The following is a 21,613-nucleotide window of genomic DNA, read 5'->3' on the forward strand; positions in this document are numbered from 1 at the left end:
CTAATTTAACAGAATTGGGGCCAAAGGCATTAAAGAAATTGTGGGGTTTATCACCATAAAAGAGTTATGATTCATGATTTGAATCCATAGGCTAGTAAAGAGAAACTCTAGAGTTAAATGGTTGTAGAAGAGTGGGACTGGATGTGAATGGGGGGCAGAAAGACACAATTCAGCTATGAGAATAAAAACAAAACCAAATTGTCATGGTCTGAATTATTCTACAGCACATAAAATTCATTTTTCTGACGATTATGTTCTCTTTTAGATTTCTGAGTGAAGATGAACCTGGCAGAGATTTGTGATAATGCCAAAAAAGGAAGAGAATATGCACTCCTTGGGAATTATGACTCTTCTATGGTATATTACCAGGGTGTCATCCAGCAAATCCAAAGACATTGCCAGTCAATCAGAGATCCAGCAATTAAGGGCAAATGGCAACAGGTAGGGTGAAATAAGGTTGCCTTTATTCTATTACTTGATATTTGAAAAGCCCCCTATACTTCCCAAACCTTTTCAGATGTAGAGGACTTATATTTCAGTGAAGTTTGCAACATTTTTTTTTCAGATATTTTGTCTATATGTATGGGAAAATAATTTTTGTAGCATGTTCAGAAGGAACTCTGTTGTTCTAATTGAATCAATTTTTTTGTTGTTTTAACTTAGGATGTCTGTCTGATTCCCAGTCTGTTTGTGTGTGCATACTGTCTGTGACTGCCTACTTTGGAAAAACTGAGGATTTCCTTTTACCATTTTATCTTTTGGCCATAATGTCCACTAAACTAAGATGCGAGTGGGTTGGTTAGCATCGCTAGAATGGTTGTCTGAATAGCAGTTTACTATAAGGCTACAGTGCACAAATTTGGATAAGGTTTCTAAAACTTCAGCTAATACTCTTAGCCTGAGTCTTGCACACATCCATCTCCCCGCTAAACAGAGTACCGTTGAAGCCAAGGAAGTAATCCGTAGGTGAAATGTAAGAACCCCAAGCACCCCCATTTAACACTTTCGGTGTTTAAGTATGTCTTACATTTTTGGTCTCATTTTTCATGGTAGAAAATGTGTTCCATAAAAAAAAAAAAGGAGGAAAACCATATAAAGTGTTTTCCAAAATAAAGAATTCATGTGGCATAAATACTATGTTTTGAAAGAATGACATAGCTCCCATAAGGGATAAAATTTTGCAGTAGGTAGCTGAAGAGATGGTTTCAAGAAGAGTTTTTCTAAATATTATATGTTTAAGTGATATCACTTAAAAACAAGCAAATTTTCCTTTTTATTGCAGCAGGTGATTTGGTCATGGGTTTGTGCTTGAAACATCTGACACTAATGTAGAGTATCTTGTGTACTGTTAGCAACAACACTGTTAGCAATCACATTGTAATAACAGTACTGTTCATTGGTGTTTATCATAGAACTGTAGAAGTCTGTTTATTAGCAGCTTGTCTGCAAAGCATGTGCATGCACAAGCATCAGCAGTAGTACCTACCTTTCCTGGTGATGTAGTAAGCTGAATGTTGTACAGGAGATACTTGTACTTGTTCAAGTACTTGTATTCAAGCTCTTCCCCACCCCTGTACATGCTGATACAAGGTGTTCATACCCAGTGCGTGTCCTTAGTTCCTGCCAAACTTGTAGCTGACATGAAGGTAAACCGTGAGGCTTTCCTCATTCTGCAGCTCCATCACTGCCTTGACTTCACATCTAGTATTTACTGTTTCCTCTGATCGAATTGGTTCTTCCACTAAACATTTAACAGCTCTTATCTTGTGAAGGTCACTTCAAATCTTGTGCTATTGTGTGTTGTTTGAACTGCTTCAGAGAAGCCTATGCACCATGGAATTCGTGCTGCACTTTGGAGACAAGCCTCACATACAAAAGAACCATTAACACAGTTTCCAGGATTATTCCCTGGGGAAGGCAGCCGGCTCTCTAGCAGAGGATCTGAAGTTGGCACCTTCTCAGAAATTATCCCTTTTAGGTAAAAGAAGAATGGCCCCTGACCATGTCCCATAAATGCTTTAGAGAAGTGTCTCCAGAAAGATCAGCAGCAGGTAGGGTAGCATCTGTTACACTGTGTGCTCACGTGAATTCTGAAACTTCCCAACACAGAGGTGGCAGATGAGCTTTGTCAGAATATTGCTTTGCCATTACTGATGCTGGTCTTGGCTCGGGGACAAACACCAAAAAGCAAGAAGTATGATTGAAAAAAAAAGAAGGGCTTCATCCCTTGGCTGTTTGCCTTCTCATTCATTTATAGGAACAAAATGATACGACCCTGAGAGCAAACGATGCAGCCCTGGAACCACTTCTCCATACCTGCACCTGAATGGTTTGGTGACACCTATAGAGGTAGACCTACTTTCTTACACACTCTTCATAAATGTTGCGCTTTCTCACTCCTTGAGACAGGTTAAGAGGGAGTCTGATGATGTGGATGTTAGCGCTACTTTCCAGCTCCAACAGCACCTACATCCAAATGGTCAGTCACATTCAGTATCTGTCTTGACAGACAACATGTTCTGAAAAAAATTTAACCCAAAAGTTGGATCACAAGAAGCATTCATTCGCAATATTAAAATATTATTTTTAGATCATTCTCCTTAAAGAGTTACGCCATACACATTATGTAAGTTTAGCAAAATTCAGGTCTAACCCACTTGTGCAGAAGCAAAAGATTCCCATACCTGTGTGCTGCATGCAAGCGGCTGGAGAAGCAAAGCAACTCTTAGGTCATGGTTAAGGGGATTAACGCAGTTGATTTTTACCTGAAATTCTGTCTCCTCTAGCATATGAAACTAGCTTATTCCTTAGGTTCTTCAGTTTCTCCATCTGAGGAATCCAAAGAGGATTATACAAATGGCATTGGTACCTTTTGAAGGTGGCATTTAGCAATCACTAGCAGACACTGCGTGGGTAGAGCTTTTACTGTTGGGAGTGGTCCACAGCATGAATGTCCATGTAGATAAGTGCTTGAAGGCAAAGATTCTTACAGCAGTTATTCTGTGGGATGTACTCTCTGCACACGCATTCACAATCTTGAACCTTCTGAAGGATTCCTTGGACACCTTCTGACAGTATGAAGCATGCCCTTCCTTTCTGTATGTTTGTATGCAGCGCACTAACAGGGTGTTTGTCCTACTGCTACTTCTGAGGCACAGAACTCAGTTTCAGATGTTTGCATACATTTTCCCTCATAAAACAGAAATGTTCATATGAGGAACATCTCAAAGAATAGTACGAGCTGTGACTCTGCAGCTTACCAGCTCACACCTCTTACATGCACCATTGTTCTTCCTATTTGGTCTCTTCTCTACAGTGGGTGCTCCATCCTGAGTAAGTATCTCATGCCTAGTGGATCTGTTTTGTTGCCTTGTGTACTACAGAGATTTTTCCAGCGGTTTATTGAGCAGTGCAGAAGCAGAGGTGAACCAGAAGTAGTTGGGATTTTGAGTCAGATACTCTAATGGATCTACCCGTCTTTGCTTAGGCGTCATCGTTTTCAAATTTCAACAGGTTGGTCTGGACAGAATGATATTCTGTGCAAATATTTGGTGGGTTGTATTTCATGTCGCACAATCAGACAGCTTCAACTTTGCAACCGGACACCTTGATTACAAGGATTCCTTTTACTTGGTGCTGATAGTTAGGATGAAGAAAAATATGAACATGTTAACATCTGCTCCCCTGGGAACAACTGACTGGCTCAGTTACACTTGATGCAATACTGCCTCTGGGAATTCAAAATTAGTGCTGACCATGGGAGAGGGATTTTGTTATTAGTCTGGCATAACCTGCAGAACTTCAATAGGGCAAAAGATGCATGCTTTGGAGGGTCCACCAAAACAGATATGTGACAGCATAAGAATTCCCCTGATCCCTTGGAAAATTCACTGCTATTGATCATCTGTTGACTAGCTTGTCTTGGGGATATCAAGGGTGACCTGCTCTTAAACCCTTACTTGTTTTGCATCCAGGGAGTTCCCAGCTTATTCTTGGGTGGGCTGAGTGTAGCTCCACTCTTATCCTCACTCCTAGGCCTCCTGAGCTCATTTGAAAAAGAAAAAGTCACTTTGATGTCCTTTGAGGTTTGACTGACAGGTTGGCATATTCATCCATGTAAGTGCAGACTGGGACTGGAAAGATTTAAAACCAGAAGCAACTCATTCTTACCAACACCAAAAGGTAGGTTTACTCTCATGACCGCTACTGCGAACTTTACTTGTGTTGACATTCTCCCTGTTTATTCTGAGAGTTTCTTGGCTTTTGAAGTCTTTTTACTAGACAGCTGGCTTGTAGGAAAGAGCTGCTTCAGTGACAGTTCAGCAGCTGCAGAATGACAGCAGAGCATGCCCCCAGGAGATAGTACTGGCTTGCAACAAGGCCAGCGGCTGTCGAGCAAAACCTGCTGTGTGTTATAACCATGTGCTCTGTGTTGCACAATAGCTGAGAGCACAGGAGTAGCAGCCAGAGCTGAGGCAGTTCAACGATTTTCTGAACACTCGGAGCAACCAGCAAAGCACCCTTATTGACAATGGTCACTGGTGCAGGTGATTAGGTGCACTGTACTCTTGCTTCAAGAATAAAGGATGATTTTTACTTTTTATTATTTTAAGCACATTTCAGTCAATCTACGCTTATGTTGTTTTTGCTTCATGACTGTTTTGTTAACATTTAGTAGGTTATTTCATGATTAATTAAGGAATATTCTGCAGGTAACTAATGAATATTTGTGATTATAGGAGCTATACCTTCACTCCATGGAATCAGACTGCATTACAGGGCATTCGTTTTGGATATGGTTTAGGGAATTGTTATTTTCACTTTTTGAAAAACAGAGCTTGAACAACTAACACTAATTGCAGGTGGTAACTTCAGATTTGGAAAATATTTCTGTAGAAACTTGATTGGTTTTGTTTCAGCATAATAGAATTAAAAAAAAATCCCACACATTATTTGTATTTACCAAGATACAGATACCCATGCTCATTGCTATGAGAAGTTGTGTAGAAGTACAAGCTCTAGCATAGCAAGTAAGAGCTGGTGATGTCAAAGTTACAACAGCTGCTAGATGGTGAAATACAGGGTTTCTCCCTGTAGTTCCAAAATGGGTTTTGGAACTACAACTGAGAAAGGATGAACTCAATACTTGGTCATTGTTTTTATATCCATATATTAGGATGAGTTTTCTGCTTGGTTACTGTAAATCCTTGTGGCTGGAATGTCAAAACAAAGCTGTGGGGCCATCGTCTGAGCTGAAAGACTTTTTGTTGGGCTTTCCAACATCGTGCAGTGCCCACAATGCTACTTCAGTGGAGGAGGTGATGTGGCTGGTAGGGGTGGCTGGTGTACCAGAGCATGACTGTGGAGAGCAGACAGTTTCACATGGTAGCTGAACCCGGCTAACATCCTGCCATGCCCAGGGAGGCCAAGCTCTTCTCCATCTCATCTTCCCTCCAGTCAGCACCAGCTTTTCTCCCTCCTCTTCTTCCTGCCATTTTTTTTTCCCTGGAATTCACCTGATCACAGGATAGTGTGCAAGTGCAGCTTGCTAACCCAGCAGAAGTGTCCTTTATTTTCTTTCACCCTCCTAGGCCAGCTTCTTGCTATTTTACCAAGCTGTCTTAGCGTATTGAGATACCAGAAGTGGATCCAGGAGAGCAGCTTCTGTGGTTTTGCAGAGTGTGGCTGGGGAGAAGAATTGAGTTCTTCCTATTTGGCGGTGGTGAGCTGCTAAGTTGGCCCACGCTACGCCCTGAAACTGCTTAAACATAAATAACCTGAAAGCTTTCTTCAGGCTCTATACAACCTGTGCTGGAACCCCCTGAGGGTTCTGGCACCCAAGGGTGTGTGTGATGGAGGGCAAAGAGACTAGGTAAGTCCAGACAAATGATTTTCCTGATTGCAGCCTTCCTAGGTTTCTTCAGAGTAGCGCTGATCACTCGAAGACTCTGCTCAGTCTACTTCATAATACAGCACAGCCTTTCTTGGCTCATGTCTGGGTTGTTTCTCAACTGCAAGAAAGTCATTCTGCACCTATTTCATCTGACTCGGTTTCTTTAAGGAGTTTATCACTGGTTTTGCTTTGTGGTCCAGTTGTTTAAGCACACTGAGGTTTCTTTATTGGTTGGTTTGCCAGGTACTGACTAAGCAAAAGAGTGGTTATTTTGGAGTTTGATCTGCTCAGGTCTGGCTAAGAGATGGATAGCAGATGTTAGTTCATTTTTGTCTTCCAAGGCATCAAAGAGTCACTTTCAGTTTTCAGATACCATCCTCCTTGCTGGTCCAGCGAGCTGCATGACAGCACTCTGGCCATCAATGCTAAAAAGTTGTTTTCCACCAAATTTTCTACATGTGTTGGAAGGCTGATAGAAGGAATCCTATCAGTACTCCTAGAGTAGGAAGTGGCTGTCCCTTGTGGAGCAGTGCCCTGGAGGATTTATGCTGTATCATTCCTTTGTACCTCACAGCAGCTGTTTGGCTGGATTTATTTTTGGATGGGGGGGATTGCGTGTTAGACAGTTTGAAGGAACTGAGTTAGTAATCAATCACATTTGTAACTCAGCTGGAAGCTCTCACACTGGGGAATGTGTCTACTGATTGTGTGATGAGAAAGCAAAGAGAGCAAAGCAGGGTAGGAGCAATCCTGCCTGAGCTGGATATCTCATGGCTTTGAAAAGATAGTTACCCCATCTGGAATGAGCAAGAAGGCTGCTTTGCCCTGAAAAATGATCAAGTTCTTCCTGTACCTAAGGCTCCTTTTGTACAGATGCACGTAGAGCTTCTGATAAAGTAAATAGTGTTGCAAGAACTGTGCAGGGCCATGGGGATTTACCCTTCTCTTTGCCTCTGTCGATACTAGTATCTTGCTGATGGCAGTCACATATAGGATCATAGAAACTCTACAGTTGGAAGGAACTCATAAAGATCATCGAACCAGCTCCCTGGTTCTCACAGGACTACCTAAAACTAAGCAACATGACTAAGAGCACTGTCTAGACACCCCTTGAACTCTGGCAGACTTGGTTCCATGACTGCTTTCCTGGGGAACCTGTTCCAGTGAATGACCATCCTCTCAGTGAAGAACCTTTTCCTAATGTCCAATCTGAACTTCCTTTGAAGCAGTTTCATTCCATCTCCTCATGTTCTATCTCTGGCCCCCAGAGAGAGATCAGCAGCTCCCTCTCTGCTACCCCCCTTGAGGAAGCTGTATACTGCTGTGAGGTCACTCACAGCCTTCTCCAAGCTGAGCAAGCCAAGTGACCTCAGTTGCTCCTCCTAAGTCTTGCCCTTGAGACCTTTCACCATCTTAGTTGCTCTCCTCTGGACACACTCTGATAGTCTGATGTCCTTATGTTGTGGTGCTCAAAACTGCACACAATATTCAAGGTGAGGCTGCATCAGAGCAGAGCAGAGTGGGACAATCCCCTCCCTCGACTGGCTGGCAATGCTTTGCCTGATGCCCCCCAGGACACAGTTGGCCCTCCTGGCTGCCGGGGCACTGCTGACTCATTCAAGTTGCCATCTACCCAAACCCCCATATCTCTTTCCGTGAAGCTGCTCTCCAGCCTCTCATCCCCCAGTTTGTACTGGTTGATCCTGTCCCACGTGAAGGATCCTGCACTTTTAGGGGAACCTGCATTGTTGCCCTCTAGTCAATACAGACCTTTCTTTAAGGCCTCTCTACCCTCAAAGGAGTCCACAGCTCCTCCAACTTAGTGCCATCAGCAAACTTACTTAATATACATTCAATTTCTATGTTTTATAAAAACATTGAAGAGATCTGACCCTAAGATTAAGCTCTGGAGAACCTCACAGGTGACTGACCACCAGCCTGATGTGATCACATTTACTACAACCCTTTGAGCTCAACCTATCAGCCAGTTGCTCACCCACCCATTGTACCAGGGACTTGTCTAGGTGTGCTGGACATTTTGTCTAGAAGAATATCAAAAGCTTTGCTAAAATCCCAAACCAGCACATCTACTGGCTTTCCTTGGTCGACTAGGTGGGTGTTGGAGTTGCAAAAGTGGGAGAGGAGAGGCAGGCAGCCATGCCTCCACAAAGAAAACATCTATGTGACAATAAAATTGGTAAATTTTCTTTAGGAAGATCCGTATCAGAAATGGATCAGCTTAGAAATTCTATCATAAAAGTCTGTGAGTAGAAAGAATCATTTCAAGAAGGATGTATCCTCTGCTTTAAGTAGGTGGTAGGAGCCTTTTTGCATTCCCATTGATTGTTTGATGTCATAATGGGGAGACATCTTTCAGTAATATTGCAATGTCTCTGTACTGAACCTTTAGATACATCCCCCATTCATGTTCTTTTATATACTCTATGTAATAATTCACTTTCAAATTGATGCCAATTAGGACTAAACTTCCAGCCTGGATATAGTGCTTTAAACCAGAGAAGAATGTCTTTGTGCTGCTGAAATCTAATTGTCCTTGTAGTGGGAAAATTCCTGGAAAATATTATAGAGCAGAACAATAAATTACTGTGGGGTGTACCTGGTAGCATTTTAGAACTGTAGCTTACAGAGGTGATATGTGTTTTTTACTGAATGCTGTCAATTTAATCATTCACTCTTTTGTACACCTTACCTTACCTTACCCAACAGTAAGCACAGTAACAGCACACAGCACCAAACAGTAAGTCAGATAGCACTTTTTGCCTTGAAGTTGTCCCACAAAAAGTGAGGGGCTGCTGCTGCTGTTTTCAATATGTAGAGTGGGACAGGTGCGGAAAGATGCCATTCTGAAAGGGGAAACGAGAATGTAAGAGAAATGGGAGGAGGAGGTAAAAGTCAGGCTGGAAGAGGCATGCTCCTAAAAGTATGCTGACTAGACAGAGCACCCTGCACATGCCCAATGTAGTTCATTTCCGAGGACACAGGGAGAAGGGAAGATCTCAGGCTAGTGGCTGTATCTTTTCACCAGTACGCACCATTAAGAAGAATAGATATAAGGTGTGATGCTGTTTAGTACAAGTTCCCTGAGTTGCTGCTGTTATAACCTCAGATAGGCTGGATTTGCAGACCTCCATTCTCCTTATCCTCTTACCAAGAATCTGCACAATAGGGAGAGTCTGGATTTCAAGCAACGTTGTTGACATCTGTTGATACTGTTCTCAGTTGCCTTCTTCTGTTTGCCACAAAGTGAAGTCTGGTCTCAGGATTCCCAGGCAATATTTTTCCCAGCTCTTTTTCATGTGGATGCATGATATGAGCACAACTGGATGTCTGGTGTCTTTCCTTGGCTTTCTTGTAAGCTGACTTCAGATCCTGGCTTTAGGTTCAGCCTTGCAGGGTATCCTAGCTCAGTAGTATGCTTGGTGGCAGCCTGGAAATATGCTCTCTGTAGTGTTTCTTCATGAGAGCTTTTAAAACCTATGTGCCTTTCCAGTGAACGGAAATGTTCAGGATGTCTCTGTAGTTCTACCTGTGAGCCTATAACAGGCAAGATTCATATTGGCCTAAGGTAATCCTTGCTGCAGAGTGCCAGTACTGATTTCCAAGTGTGCACAGCAATGCATGAATTCACTTTAGCTGTGCACCAACACTTCAGCAAAGAGACAACATCAGGGTGTTAAGACCCTCAAGTGGGGAAAAACCAAAGTAATCATGGAGGTTGGCCCCACAGGATAGAAGGCATCATTGAGTGATAGGTGGAAGATGGGTAGGATGCAGTACAAGTCCACTCAGGTGAATCCTAGCACATCCTAAATGACTACTCTGAAAGCTTGTGCTTCTGAGCAAGAATGTACAGTGCAGTTTTGGGCTACTGGTGTATACTAAGAACCAGTGACCTCAGCATCCAAAACTTGAGCTTATAACAAGATATACCACTTAAAACAGAGCAAATTTCTATACAAATTTTACTTTTCCTAGGCTTCATGGAAAAAAATTGAAATGAACAAATATCAAGTAAATAATCTTGAAATTATTGTAGTACTTCTAACTCCCTGATTAGTACCAATAGAAACTTCCAGTATAAAATTCAGCTGAAGAATTCTGCAACATGATTTCTTTCTGAAACATAATTTCTTCTCATTTTTATTTTACTTACTTTACTTATTATTTGAACTTATGCTATAGAGTGTTAAAGTTCCCATGTTCTGTTCTAATCTTTGCAGTCCACCAAAGAATTTGCTTGTGCTTTGACTGTATGGTGCCCCTCACAGAATTAATTTTGTAATATTATATTTTAATGATTTGGCCAGTTTTATAACTAGGACCTTGGAGAATAATCAGATAATATCTTTTATGCTAAAGTAGTAGCAAATATACTATAGCTCTGCCAGCAACACCCTTATTAGTATAAAAATATGTGTACATATATGTCAACATGCAAACATAAATCTCAGCATCAGCACGTGTTATGGAAGAGTGATCGCTGCACTAGCACTCATGTCAGGTTGTGACATTAAAAAGCAGGAAAATGAATTCAACAGAGATTCAGTTGTTTATGCTGTTGTTAAAGACATACTGTCAGCCTGATAGGTCCAGGGTTTGTGAATAGAGAGGCTTGGGAGTCCCTGCCTTTGAGGGCAGCATATGTTTTTGAGGTACTTTCTGTGTTTGTTTGGTTCTTTTTAAAGTTTGAATTGTAACAATTTTTAAATAACATATGTATTTCTCAAGGTCCGACAAGAATTAGTTGAAGAATATGAACAAGTTAAGGGCATTGTCAACACCTTAGAGAGTTTTAAAATGGACAGACCTCCAGACATCTCTGTATCCTGTCAAGATGAGCCTTTTAGAGATCCAGCTGTTTGGCCTCCTCCTGTTCCAGCTGAACACAGGTAATGAGAGGCTGAAGCAGAGTGGGTGGAATGAAGTTGGATCGCCATAACTTCATGTTCTGTTTTGAATGCTTTTGTAACATGAAAATCATATTTAATTTACCCCTTAGTCATTTGTAATAAAGAATAAATCTAATTCATTGGGAAAAAGGTATTTAAACTACAGTCAGATTTATGCTGGCATTCTAGAGTCACTCCTTTATTCTGGTAGGAGTGACTAAGTGCCTGGAACTAGAGTCTGCTGCAGAGGTTATTGGGATTTTGGTGACAGTTCTCATGTGCAGGAAGAAAACCTTTCCATTTCAGTTTATTTAAGCAGGTGAATTCATTGATGGCTGAGGAGTCTGTAAAGAGTTGGAACTTAAAGATCCTGAAGGACATAGTGGTTAGAAATCACTCCTTAGCTACAGATAGTATGACCTGTGTTTGATCCATTGGTTAGTTTAATTGCTAAACATGTTCTAGCATATATGGTATTTCTTCTCTGTAACCATATTTAAGGTAACTTCAGTTAGCCAATAGATTTCTTAAAATAGATGCTTGTGCATTTTCTGAAATCCCTATTTTTACCCTAATAGAGCTTGACACAGGTTGTTGGAAACAACAGATTCAGTTTACAGACAAGAATAACATTAATCATGCCAACATGTTTCTAACATAAGAGCAGAGAATTTTAATGTGTGCATACTCACATAAGCAAAGGAGCAAAATAAAATGAGTGATTTTGGTTAATGGAAAGAATTACCAAGTTTATTTATAGTTTTCTGTGCTTTATGATTATCAAACAGATCTTTGATTTTCAAAAAACCCTAAGAATGTAAGTGTAAAATATTAATGCTGATTACTTTTGTGAGTGGTAGAAATGGCTATCAGAATTTTTGTGGTAATGTTATGTAAAGTTCAAGATGTATTTATTTAATCTTGTATCTTTCTTAGATACAATATCGTTGTATCATTTCTTAGAGGTAGAGGTCCAATAGTTCATCTGCTTTTTTAAAGCTGAAATTTAAATCTTGAGCAAATAAGAAAGGAAAATTAGCCACTGTTCTATGCTGTTAAGTTTGAAGAAAATGCATACAAAGCAAAATGTTGCAGTTGTATGCAACAGTGTGTTTAAGAATGTACTATTTTTAAGCCATATTCCAGGAAAATGTTTTTGGAGTTAACAACTTTTGAGTTACTCAAAACAGGAGTTAGAACAAGATTTAATAGTGGACACTTACTAAATTTGGGTGACATTCCTGGCCATTTATTTTAGTTATGGCTTTCGAATCCAGTCCCTAGAGTAAAATGACTGGGATACCTTGTCTTAAAACCAAATTCTTTCTGCTTGTGCTACTGCTGAGTTCTCTTTGACATTGTGGGTGATGTACATAAATATAGGTGGTTGCAGTTGGGCTCTGTTTGCTTTTGCTTTCAAGGCAATTTTTATGTTTTGACATTTTCACCCAGGGGAATGGAGTCAGAGGTAGGAGGATTGTTTTAAAATCCTCACTCCTTTGTTTTGGGGCCTGTCAATGCTATTAGACAGCTTTTTTTTTTTTTTTTTTCCTTTTAGCAGGAAAGTCATCTGGTTGCGTAGAACTTGGGAACATGAATGTAGCCTAATACAGTCTCCTGGCTTGGAGTCAGCAGAAACTACAATTTCAAGACTTCTACTAAATTGTTTCCTCTTTTGTTACATGGGTGTTGGTTTGTTGTAAGATTGGTTAGGATTACTGATCAAATGGTGTTAGTTTTTCCTTTCATATTTTTTTCTTTGGATGTCAGACAGAACCAGAAATACATCGCTGGATTTGCATATATAGTGAGATGAGACTTAGGGACCTAGCAGCTCCAGTAATAATAGCCAAAGGAATTAATGAAATACTAGAATCCTTCCTTCTTAATGTTGCTCTCTTCTTCCTTTTTTTTTTTGCTGTTTTTAACATATTTTTGTTGTGTTTGCTTGTTAGGGCTCCACCTCAGATAAAACGTCCCAACCGAGAAGGAAAGTCTTTGAGGAAGGACTCCCCAGGACTGCAGCCACGTGGGCCCGCAGGCAGAGCACATGTGGTATCCAAGGGTGAGAAGTCTGCAGGCAGCCGTGAAAGGGAATCCAGAGCTAGAGGAAGAGACGACAAGGTAAGAGGTGGGAAAGAACTTGGCAAGGAAGCATTATGATGCAGCAGGTGGCAAAGAGAAGCACTCTTACTTTTAGTCATTTAATACAGATAATAATAAGAAACTACAATAATCCCATGCAGAAAAACTCAGTGCTTTCATTTTTCCCCATGATCAACGCATGTATCATGGGGATATATATTAATAATGACGCCAAATTAAGAAAAGTTCTGTCATGTTTGCTCTGTCTTGGTGTGAGTTTTTTTGATGGGGGGAAGCATAGTGTCCTGTTGCCGGGGGTTTGTCACCCTCTCGTTAGACCATGGGCTTGACTCTAATCTGTAAGTGTCATTTGGGCATAAAGTCCCTGCTCCTCCTTTTCCCCAACTTCAGGTCTTTTATAAACATATTTATCAAAAAAGTGCAAAAGTGAGGCCAGTGCCCTTCTCTAGAGTTTAAGCATTATGAATGGAGTTCCACAGTCTCATTGCCTCTGCCATACCATAGTAAAATTTAGGTGAGCCTAGAAGTCCAGGGCAGTTCTGTAAATGCATTGATGCTAGGTAAATCTGTACCACATGATTTTAAATTATATATTTGAAAATTATATGAGGGAGATGTACTAAAAGAAAACTCTTAGCAGCTTTCATTTTCTTTGGTTTATGAAAATGGTTTCGTATTTATTATAGTGTTTAGGAAGAAGCTTCTTGGAATGGCTTTGTTTTAAAATAAAAACAGTTAATTAGATTAGAGTAAGTTCGAGATTCTTTCTTCTGAAGATGCATGAAAAAGAAGCAGTGCTGAAGTGAAAGAAAAGGAGAAACAGTGATTCATTATGAAGTAGTGATGTCCAAGACAGGACTGTTTTTTGGCTGGAAAAAATGTTGGAGTCCAAATCACTGTTTCTGAGACACTTGTGTTTTTAAATTCAGCTATGGATTCAGTGCCAGGACTCTGTGGTATGAGCTATACAAGTTGAGAGTGTACTGAAGTAACATTACTTTCCTGACAGACAAAGTTACAAGACAGGCCTTCCTATGGGGGCATACAGCATTGTACAGGTCAGATGAATAAGAAAATATTTAGGCCAGTTTTCTTCCAAATTAATGTGGTTAGTCCCTTTGCAACCTTTCTATTACAGGTTGCTTCTTGACAGCACAAGTGAGATATGCTTTTTCCATCATGAATTGTTTTCTGATACACAGTAAAATTATTAAGTAATCCCAGCCCTTACCACCAGCAATAAGTAGGGCCAGGCCCATTTTCAGCAGTGCCTCTCTGAGTGACTGTACAGATTAAGCATTTTTGAAATCTCTCTACCACAGATCAGTAAGATGTAAAATAACAAGTGTGCATCCTACAAGCTATAAAAAACTTGTGAAGATCTGGGAAATTATTTAAAGTTTTGCCAGCTATATGGGGAATTGGAGTCATGGTGTGTGACAGGTTCACCAGTTGTGCTTGTGTAAGGCAGCCTTCAAAGTCTTAGCTCTAATGAGGGTGAACTCTGCTCACCAGGCTTTCCAGCGATGAACATTATAGGGCTTTACTATAAGGAGCCTACAACATGACTTGTATAATACTTATCTCTGGGAATAATATGATTAGCAACACTACTGCTGTGAGGTGGAGGAAGAGTCATAAAGGTGTTCCCTTTAATATGGCACATTTTGAACACTGCTCTTATCTGAATAAGTTGGTCACTAGGTGGCAGAAGTAAAATATGTCTTCTCAAAAAGTTCCGATACATGTGCTCTTGTATTCTCCTTTGTCTAGCTACTTGGTTATTTTACTTCCTTTGTCTGAAGTATGTAAGGGAAAATCACCCCACCTTACAAATTCTCATGTATTATATAATGATTCTTGTAAGGAATCCATGATTTGCCTTTGAAGAAAAGTCTGAATGAAAGAGGAAGTAGCTGGATGTGGGAAATGAAAGAAGTTAATGCGGCTTTCTATATTTTACACATAGGCTTGAAAATAAGTTTAACTTTCAGTTTTATCCTTTCTTAGTACAAGCGTTTGTTCTTCAGTTTCTGAATTTAAAGCATCAAGAAACTTACTTTGTAGCCTGGTATGTCGAATCAAAGAGATTTGGTAACTCTTCATGTTCAGTTAAAAATAATAGGGCAAAACTGAAGCTTCAAATTAAGTAACCAGGTATCTTGTCTCATACTAAATGTTTCAGTTCTGTAGGTTTTGGGTTTGGGTACATGGCTAGGACTACTTAGAACATGTAATGAGCTCTCCATTTCCTAAGACGTTGGCTGTGGTATAATAGGTTGTATGCTGTCCTGGCTATAATATCACAGTGTAATGCTTTTTTTTTTTCGGGGTATATATAGCTATAGCATGTACGTTTTAGAAGTGTTTTGCCTCACTTAAGGCAAATGCCTTCTTTCACTGTTTCTCCTCCTCAGACCATAACATCTTTTCATTCTGACGGTAACCATCTTGGTATAAGGAATTTTAACCTGACTATGCCAGTAAAATGACCTTTTGTAGTGCTATATAAAACAGTGTTGAACTACAATTCACCAGATGGTGTCTATCCACTAAACCCTTATATTTACTTGTCCTTTTTTCTTAAATACTTCTTTCAAGTGCTTCTTCCTTCTTAGTTCCACTGGAAATGATTAGGCTTCTTCTCAGGGTACCCTCTGCTGGAGCATTACCAAGAGTTTTAGCGTCTGTTTAGTAGTTCAGCTTAAAGAGACAGCATGAATGCTACCTGTATGTCTTCTAGAAATGTCACAATACCATATCTAAGTACTAGAACACTTTTTTAGGAGTACTCTTTAGATTATTTTAGATTGTCAGTGGATAAGGACAGTAAATATTGTGAAGGATATGAAATAGCCAAGGGCTGCACTGCCATATCAGTGAATATTAAAATCAAAGAAGGTAGGAATTAAAAAATTAATTTTTTTTGCTTGCTTATTCTCATGTGCATCATCAGAAGTGAGATGAGGTAGTTGCATTTATGTGGAAACATAGACCTCCATGCATTGGGACTGGAAGGCTGCATAATCTCCATCTGAAAACATTGAAAGAACTGGTAGGTGAAATTGCAGATTTACAGTAAAGTTTATTTGGTCTGCCCTTGTCTCGTGAATGGTGAGTTGTGTTGACAGTGCCTGTATTGAGAAGGGCAAAGGAAAAGTGATCCAGGCAGTTGGAGTTGTTAATTTTATCTAAACAGTGTACTAAGTTTTAGAACATTTGCAGAGGAGGCAAATGAGGCTGTTGTATTGGAAGAATTGGATGACTGTGTTGGAGTCATGGAAATGGGATAATGTTCAGCGGTGCAGAGCAGCAGGCTGTGTAGTTGGAGACTATAACAAGAATTTCTGCTAGAAGCTGGGAGCTCAGCCATAGAGGAAAAGAAAGACTTGAATATATCAGCAGAAATTGGATCAGGCTGAACCTCCGTTTGGCACATCACCTTTTCCTGTGGTGATGGGAAGGGCTGGCTGCTGGAGTGAGGAACAGCCAGGTGCCACCTTTGGCTTTGGCAGCAAGCAGTGGACAGTGCATCTGGCAGTTGTTCGGCATTTGTGTGTAGTGGGAAGAACCTGCAGGAAAGCAAGACATCTTCAGGGCCCAGTGCTGGTCATTGCAAATAACGTCAGAGTTTTCCTATGTGTTTGATCTGTCTGAGGTTGACTGTAAGGGTGTAGTATAATATTGCTATGGATATGAATGTAAACAAAATCCTAGGCCCAGTTTGTTGAGGTGTTACTAACAGAGAGAAGAGGTACCCACGACATTATAGGAGGCTCTGGTGAGACAACAGCTGGAGTATGTTGTGTACAGCCATGCTCAAGAAAGATGTGTTAACGTTAGAAGGAAGAGGAAATAAAGGGTTGCCCAAGTGAACAGGTAATTGTGTTCAGCTCATGTTCCAAAATGAGACTTAATTGGTTTAGTAAATTAAGGGAGAGCACATACTTGCACCCGTGATGCAAGTATTTCAAGGTGGTGGACACACTGAGAAGAGATCTGCTGAAACTAATGCACAAACTTAGTACAAGAGTAGAAATAACATCAATTTTGGAAATAAGGTTTTTGTTCCAGTGGGTTAGTGCAGGGCTGATAGCTCTTCCTGATGGAAAGCCCAGCAAATTTCTAAATATGTTTAAGACAGAATTGGTTGCCTGAGATTACGTGATGGGGTAATTGCCAAGGGGTTGGGTGGGAGTAGTCTTTTGCAGGCCTGTATACCTGTCTGTTGGCATACCTTGTTAGAGAGAGGCCATCACAGCAACTTTATTTAAAGCTGTTTTGGGAAAGTAATACCAGAAGAAGAGATGAGGATACGACTGAAAAAATTATGCTTGCTCCTGCTGCCTGGATTCAGGTGACATTTTTTTAAACATCATTATTTCTAGCCTGTGCTCACTTACCTGCTGACTGGGGATTGCAGATTGGACGGATTTGGGACCAGCATTAATAATCTTATTACACGTGAAAACTGCAATGACTTTAAATCTTGGTTTAATTCCGGAACTGGGAAAAAGAAAAAAAGGAACCAGTGTCACTACAATGACAGCCGAGGTGATGCTGAGAGCACTTCTCCCCGCTGGCCGCCCTTCTCCCGCCCTCCGCTGGCGAGACATGCCGCAAGGGCAGGAAAAACAGCGGTCGCTGGAGCAGCGCGTCCGCCGGGAGCGGGCAGCGGGGTGCGGGGATGGGACACGGAGGGGCTGGGACTGGCATCGGGGCCGGGGCCGGGACTGGGATCGGGGCCGTGCTGCCGCCCCGCGGCTGCGCCGGGACTGCCAGCGCCCTCCTGGCCCCGGGCCGGCCTTCCCCTTTTATTCCTGTTTTATTCTGCTGCCCGAGCTGCGTCACCGGCCCAGCGAAGGCGCGGGGCGCGATCTGCCGGCCGGGCCCCGGGCACGGGCTCGGGGACTTGAGATGCTCTCTCCGCCCCGGTGGGCTGTGCTGCAGCCAGCGCCCTGCCTGCTCGGCTCTGTAAATCCTGCCCTAACGCGGCTCACCCAGGGGGAAAAAAACCCCAAACGGCCAAAACAGGCAATTGTTTTTTGATGTGCAAAAAAATTCTACTAGGAAAACCAGTCCATTGCAGAGCAAGAGAAGTATGTAACAGACAGCAAATACCTTTCATTTCATTGTCCTGTTTTTTATCCTTTCTTTTTTTTTTAATGGTTACACTTAAATTCCATTTTATCTCTCCTTAAATCTTGCAAACTCTACAGGGCTTCTCTCTCCATTTCCTTTTTACACCCGACCATTACATTTTTTACATGAGCTTTTTGTTTAAACACAACTTTCAGCTTTGTTTCCATTGCAAAAAGCTGATCTAGGAGTACTGAACAACACAAGAGTTCACTTGGAAGCAAGAAATAAAAATAGTGGGAAGATAAACTACTCCCTCACAGTCACCATGGGCAAACGGCAACTGGGAGGGATATAATCGCTAACCTTTTTATTTTTCCACTGCGAGGTTATTTGTGTGTCTCCAGCTGCCTCTCAGCCCTCCTTCGCCTAGGATGCTTTTGTCCAGCCAGCTGGGATTCTTTAACTTGCTGCTGATAGTGTTTAGAAGCTGAGTTAAGAGTCCTAAAGTAGCTCTCTCCTCAGCCCCCTTCGTTAAAACAGCACAGCTGCTTTTCAGGCACCCCGAACACTGCCGTTGAGTTGGGATGGGAAAGCAATTATCTTTGGAACTGAGAGAGGAGGAGCATGAGCCCTAATGCTTCAAAGGGAAAATGTTACTTCACCTCCATAAGCTTAACAGCACAGTGGAAATATTAACCAGGAACTCTGGGCCATTTGGGGCAGACACGAAGTGTGGCTTGGTCACTGAATGAGCATGCTGCAGAAATTAGTGTAAGAAGTGACTTGGGAGCTTCTTTAGGGCTTTTGGAGCAGCCCTTAAGTAAAATGACCTTTTGAAAGCATTTTAACTGTTTATGGAGTTGGCCTTCAATTGAGAGGCAAGACATAGATAGTTTGTAGCTGAGGAAAAGAGATATTGCTGGGCAGGAGGGCTTTAATGAAGTGAGGGGACTGAATCTGTTTTCCTCTGTCGAAGACAATGGGTGTTAAAGTTTCCATGTTCCTTTTCAGTGATGAAGAGTGATGATCGTGCCAGTTTTTTAACTCTGGCTGGTAATGTGGCAAGTGCAGCATCGTCAAAATATGCTTTGGATGCTCTGGTCTTCAGCTAGGAATTAACGTAGCATTAAGTCGTGACACAGCCACCATTGTGAGGCTGTTCCTGCATTCATGCCTTCGGCTGGCTGGGAAGTGTGTCAGTTGTCTGAAGAGTGGTTTAGCACCATTAAGAGAGTCTGGTTTGTGCTTTAAAACCAGCAAACCTACCCACCATGATATGTAATGAGGTCTGATGGGGTTTTGTCACTATGAGCTGTATCTATGAAAGAAACATGATGCTGTTGTAGTGGTAGCAACCACAGGTGTTTGGGGACTCTTTGCAGAGCAGAGGTTGTGAACCCATTGGTTTTGATGGCCACAGTGGTGCTGAGATAGCTGTGTTCACAGAATCACAGAATGGGGCAGGTTGGAAGGGACCACAGTAGGTCATCTGGTCCAACCTCCCTTCTCAAACAGGGTTATCCTAGAGCGCAACATCCTAGTGCTAAAGCTTGATATTTTCCTGTGGCTTCTACAGAGATGAACTAGACAGTCTTGCTACTAAAGGATATGTTGAAAGAATAATGTATTCCTCTGTATGGCTTTCACTTCTAGGGAAAGAAAATATCCCAGGAATTTGGTGATGGGGAAATTCCAAAATTTGATGGAGCAGGCTATGACAAAGACCTGATCGAAGCTCTTGAAAGAGACATTGTATCAAGGAATCCAAGCATTCATTGGTATGAGGATTTTCTCGATTCAAGTGGGTTTGCTAGTATGGAAAATGAGAGAAAATAGCCATCTTTTAACTCTTACAACAGGGAGACAACATAGTCTTCTAAAGATAGGCAAAACAAGGTCTTTTGCTTAAACAGTTAATTAATTTAATTAATTAATTAAGTTAAGATTTTGTTGCTAATTGATAATATATGCAGTACATTCATTACAGGTACTGTTGAAATGAACATATGCTCCAGAGGTCTTTAAAGATACTGCTTTGGAGTTCACATTATCCAAAACAATTTTTAATTAAGCAGCTCTGGGTAACTTGAGTTGAAAAAAATTTTTTTCCTATCTTCCAAAAGTGGATTCAATTTTAGGTCACAGTACTATAGGAGTGCTCTCATGAGGCCTAAGTTTCATGCTGAAAGAGATGGTACTAAGTGAAAAGCTTTTCTATTTTTCTTGTATAAAAATAGAAGAAATATTGTTGCATGGGAATCTTATACAAGCTTCTTCATTTTGCACAGGGATGACATAGCAGATTTGGAAGAAGCCAAGAAATTGTTAAGAGAAGCTGTTGTTCTTCCAATGTGGATGCCTGATTTTTTCAAAGGGATCAGAAGACCTTGGAAGGTGGGAATTTATTTGGTGTTTTAGTGAATGGCAAGCTGTAGCTATGTATGTCTGCTGCTGTAACTTATGGATGCCTGTAACAAAAGGCTAAAAAGGTAAATGGGAAAGATCAAGAATTTGTTCAATAAATTGTCTCATAATGATTTGTGTAAAATGCACTGAAAGAAACACCTGGAAATGTATGTAGCCCTTACAGTAAACAATATTTTTTTTCCTGTATTTACTCAGTTATAGCTTGTTGACGTTATAATACTTTCTATATGTCAACCCGTATGTGTGAGCATGTAGGGCATATTGACTGAAGCAGAAATGCTTAATAGACAGCTCTACATAGGATTATGGTGACCAGCTGTTACCACTTCCCAGAAGAACTCAGTCCTTGGAGTGTTTTGTTCCAAATGTACCAAGTATCTCTTGATTAGACTGCAAACTACAGGCTGGATGGTTCAAGGAAGGAAAGAAAGAAGGGGATAATCTGTTGCTTTAGCTTTGCAGTTGCATTTGCAGCTGAGCATAGTTGCTGCTGGAGAGAGAGTCAGAGGAGGAGAATGAGTTACAAATCAGGCAACAGGAAGGATATAGGACTGAACTGGTCTAGGCTGCTGGACCACAAGTGAGCTCAGTCTGGGCCTTGCTTAGAGATAAAATGGAAGAGGAGGGAGGAGGCTGCTGAGCATTTCTGTAAAGAGCAAACAAAATTAGCTTACTTCTGATGTGGGATGGATTGACACTTGTTTGGAGAATAACTAGTCACCACTCAAGACCTTTTTGGTTACTGAGAAGGATTACTGGGGAAAAGAGACTGTTGCAAATTGTTATTCAGAGTCTGCAAGGCAGCGGCGTGTGTAGGGAATGCTGTGTGTGTGAGTAGTTTCTGTGGTTTCCTATGCTGGTTCAGCAGCATTTACTAACACTTCTCCTGTCTTTTCCTGATTGGTCTGTGTGCTTCCTTGGCTTATACTTATCTCAGACTCAGTAGGAGCTGGGACATTGCTGCTTGAGGGCTGTTCATGGAGGTTTTAGTGACTCGTAGGGAGGGAGCCCAAACCTAGAGTCAGTGCAAACCTAGTCCCAGGCTATAGGACCTTTGGAATTTAGAGTGCTTGTGGTCAGTATCAGTGGCCTTGAGGTTAACCTGTAGGTTTACTGGGCTCTCATCTTGGGCAGAGCCTAGGTATTGTGTATTACATGTGTAGGGTGAGATTTTAGTATATTTTGAATGGTTGAA

General features: G+C 41.2%; 1 protein-coding gene across 5 annotated transcripts in view; it reads left to right on the forward strand.

Moving 5' to 3' along the window:
* Nucleotides 1-21,613, forward strand: part of KATNAL1 (katanin catalytic subunit A1 like 1) — a 41,229-nt gene that overhangs the window by 8,811 nt on the left and 10,805 nt on the right. For 4 of the 5 annotated variants that reach the window (XM_027727201.2, XM_027727202.2, XM_027727199.2 and 1 more), the window contains 5 exons: nucleotides 266-441; nucleotides 10,643-10,803; nucleotides 12,759-12,927; nucleotides 19,645-19,769; nucleotides 20,280-20,385. In XM_027727201.2, coding sequence (XP_027583002.1) covers nucleotides 280-441; nucleotides 10,643-10,803; nucleotides 12,759-12,927; nucleotides 19,645-19,769; nucleotides 20,280-20,385 — 723 coding nt within the window. In that variant the 5' untranslated portion in view covers nucleotides 266-279. Of the gene's footprint in view, nucleotides 1-265; nucleotides 442-2,257; nucleotides 2,350-10,642; nucleotides 10,804-12,758; nucleotides 12,928-19,644; nucleotides 19,770-20,279; nucleotides 20,386-21,613 lie in introns of those variants that run through there. The other variant, XM_039386876.1, reaches the window with a different exon arrangement.

This window comes from Pipra filicauda, unplaced genomic scaffold (assembly GCF_003945595.2).
Source record: "Pipra filicauda isolate LSUMZ 115617 unplaced genomic scaffold, ASM394559v2 scaffold50_size3627746_pilon, whole genome shotgun sequence".
Classification (NCBI taxonomy): Eukaryota; Metazoa; Chordata; class Aves; order Passeriformes; family Pipridae; genus Pipra; species Pipra filicauda.